The sequence below is a fragment of the Cupressus sempervirens genome, chromosome 1 (genome assembly GCF_028749045.1).
Source record: "Cupressus sempervirens isolate cs-2001-9-10 chromosome 1, ASM2874904v1, whole genome shotgun sequence".
Taxonomy (NCBI): domain Eukaryota; kingdom Viridiplantae; phylum Streptophyta; class Pinopsida; order Cupressales; family Cupressaceae; genus Cupressus; species Cupressus sempervirens.
The window spans coordinates 228756106-228758705 of record NC_143118.1 but is presented as its reverse complement, the minus strand read 5'-3'; the positions used below and the strand labels follow the sequence as shown (position 1 = coordinate 228758705).

At 41.3% G+C, this 2600-nt stretch overlaps 1 protein-coding gene across 1 annotated transcript; it reads left to right on the top strand.

Annotated features, from left to right (window-relative positions):
- Positions 1 to 1377: 1377 nt before the first annotated feature.
- Positions 1378 to 2049, top strand: LOC149577000 (uncharacterized). Its single transcript, XM_089795632.1, has one exon. It carries the CDS (start codon positions 1378 to 1380, stop codon positions 2047 to 2049), a length of 672 nt encoding a protein of 223 aa, XP_089651758.1.
- Positions 2050 to 2600: the final 551 nt, after the last annotated feature.

Genomic DNA, 2600 nt, shown 5'->3' with positions numbered 1-2600 from the left:
ATTGAATACTAGTCGAAACCGCGTGCAAGTTGGCTGCGAAACCCATCAGAAGACGTCGTTTGAGACTGAGTCCACTGTAATATTTCATCTCAAATAGTTCAGAGATTTATCGGCCTTGCATATTAAAGTCCGAAGATTGGCCTGAAACAAAAGATCATGCTAAAAATGATGAGCGAACCAGTAATGGACGGGGCCGAGTTCTAGAAAGCGGGAGAGTCGAAGACTGATTTTAACGACGTTTACGACTGGATATGCCGTCTCTACCGGTCAGGACATAAATGTCCTCCGCTTTCGCTGAACATTTATTTTGGCGACGCAGATTCATTTGACAACACAGGATCACTTTTCCTTGAATCCGAATTTCAAGGTATTAGTAACGTCGGTCTCTTTATCTCGTCGGATATGGGTAGCAATTCTAGTCTTGGAATCTGCTCTACTGGGATTGTTGGACAAGAAGCCCGCCAAAAGAACACGTTCCCGCTATTCTCCAACTTGTTTGTACGGGTGTATTGCAATGCCTTCGACTGTAACGACATCCCACAAATGGACATCCCGCTGGGCACAATTGGACTTGCCAAATACCAGCAAGTATTTAACTCTCTCTTTTCAGTTGCTTGCTTTTCCTTTCTGTATTATTCCATATTTCAAATCTTTGAAAGGTGGGTGGATAAATTGCCATGTCGTAGAGCAGAGGAAATTCTGTCAATCACAGGAGTTCCGACTCAGACTTCTCAATTTCCAGACATTTACGACTGCGTATGCCACCTCGACCAGAAGAAATCAAAGAAGCGTGAATTCCTTCTGCTAAACATTCATTTTGGCCCAGCAAATTCACTCTTCCTTTCATCCGAATTTATAGCTTGCGATAAAATCTCCCTCTCTCTCTCCTCGGCTGTTCATAAACTTTTTGATCTTGGGATTGTTGAAGTAGAATCACGCCAGAGTAACACGTTTCAGGTATTCTTGAACCTATGGGCATGTGTGCATCTAAAAGTCTTCGATCCAGATCTCGTGAAGCTCCAGCAAACGAAAACCCAGCTGAGGACAATTGAATCTGCTAAGTACAAGCAAGCATTCAACTCTCTCTTTTCACTCGCTTGATATTCTTTTATGGTGCATTTCCGATCTGAAATCTCCGAAAGCGAAGCACAGAAATTGTTTTGTCATAGAGTAGAGAATATTTTGTCACTCATAGGACCTGGTGCAACTGGTTATGTGCTAAGGCGTTTTTCTGCCGAGTTCACTTGCAAGTGCTTATTACACGGCGAGATTGATAATAAAGGGGGAAATAATGATTTGAGAATATCCTAATGCAGTTCAAGTCTTCCGGGATTCTAGAACATCAACAGCTACAGTCCAATACTGTCAATGCGCAGAATGGGCGAGGGACGGCTTGCTGATAAGCAACTCTGCAATGCCTTGAATTACCAGCAGCTGCAATGTGTCATTCAATTCCGCTATGTGGTTAACGTCTTCAGAGACTTTATTGAAGTTAGGGTGGAAAATGATAATGTTGAGTGCAATGTAATTCGACTGGATCCGACACCGGAACAAAAGTCAATTCCAACAAGCCTTGAAGATGAGCGGCACTTTCCAGCAAAAATTGGCATAACTATAGGACCTCTAGTTGAATCCCATGTCCACTCTGTTTCATTGGGCAAATCATCACAGAATCCCATCATAGATATTGGGAGAGGGGAAACCGTGGAGGCCACTTTTGAACCGCCAAATCACCCTGGTTTGAAGTTTTCCAAAGCCGTCACATCCGAAACAAGCATAAACAGTTGGGTGTTTGAGCAATCCTCCGCCAACAGGCCACATGTAGATCGAGAATGGACTCTCTATGATAGCGCTATGGGAAAGGCGGTGTCTAATTATAAGCCTCAAAAGTTTTTAGTCTTCAAGTCCAAGACTTGGTCTAGCGATAGGTATTCTAAACCCTGCAAAGCTTTCACAGCACAAGGAGGGGTGTTGTTTGGAGGAGATGAGTACGAACACCCAATAACATGGAGGCTCCACAGAGATTTAGAAGGTCAAACCGTGAGCTGAGTTATGAAAGGTGAGGTCTGCTTGGCCTATTTCTCCAATAATTGCAGGTCTGCACATGTCGAGATTGCAAATCACCAATTTTTTCAAGTGTTTCAAATTCCACTGGTGCAGTCCACACCCAACTGATCTTTTCGAATCACGAAAGGTAGGGGAATAGTTTAAACATTACACACTAAATTTCTATATCAAAAGTGTTAAATAGTTGAATTTGATTTTTTTACCCAAGCTTAATTCTTCTTTTAGTGTGATATTTAAGGGTAGCCAAAAAGAGACTTTCTTCCTTCATAGATAAGCTTGCTATTTCATTTATATGCATCTAATTCTTCTTTTTGTGTGTGATATTTAAGGGTAGCCAAAAAGAGACTTTCTTCCTTCTAGGATAAGGTTGCTATTTCATTTATATGCATCTATGATAATGAATACTTTTCAACTACTTATGCTATTGAGAGTCTATTTCCCCTGTACTGTTCATATAAGGTATTTCTAGGAAGGCTTGTTTCTATTCCAAAATTGATGATTAAGTGCTCACAAAATATTCAAATTGTGATTTC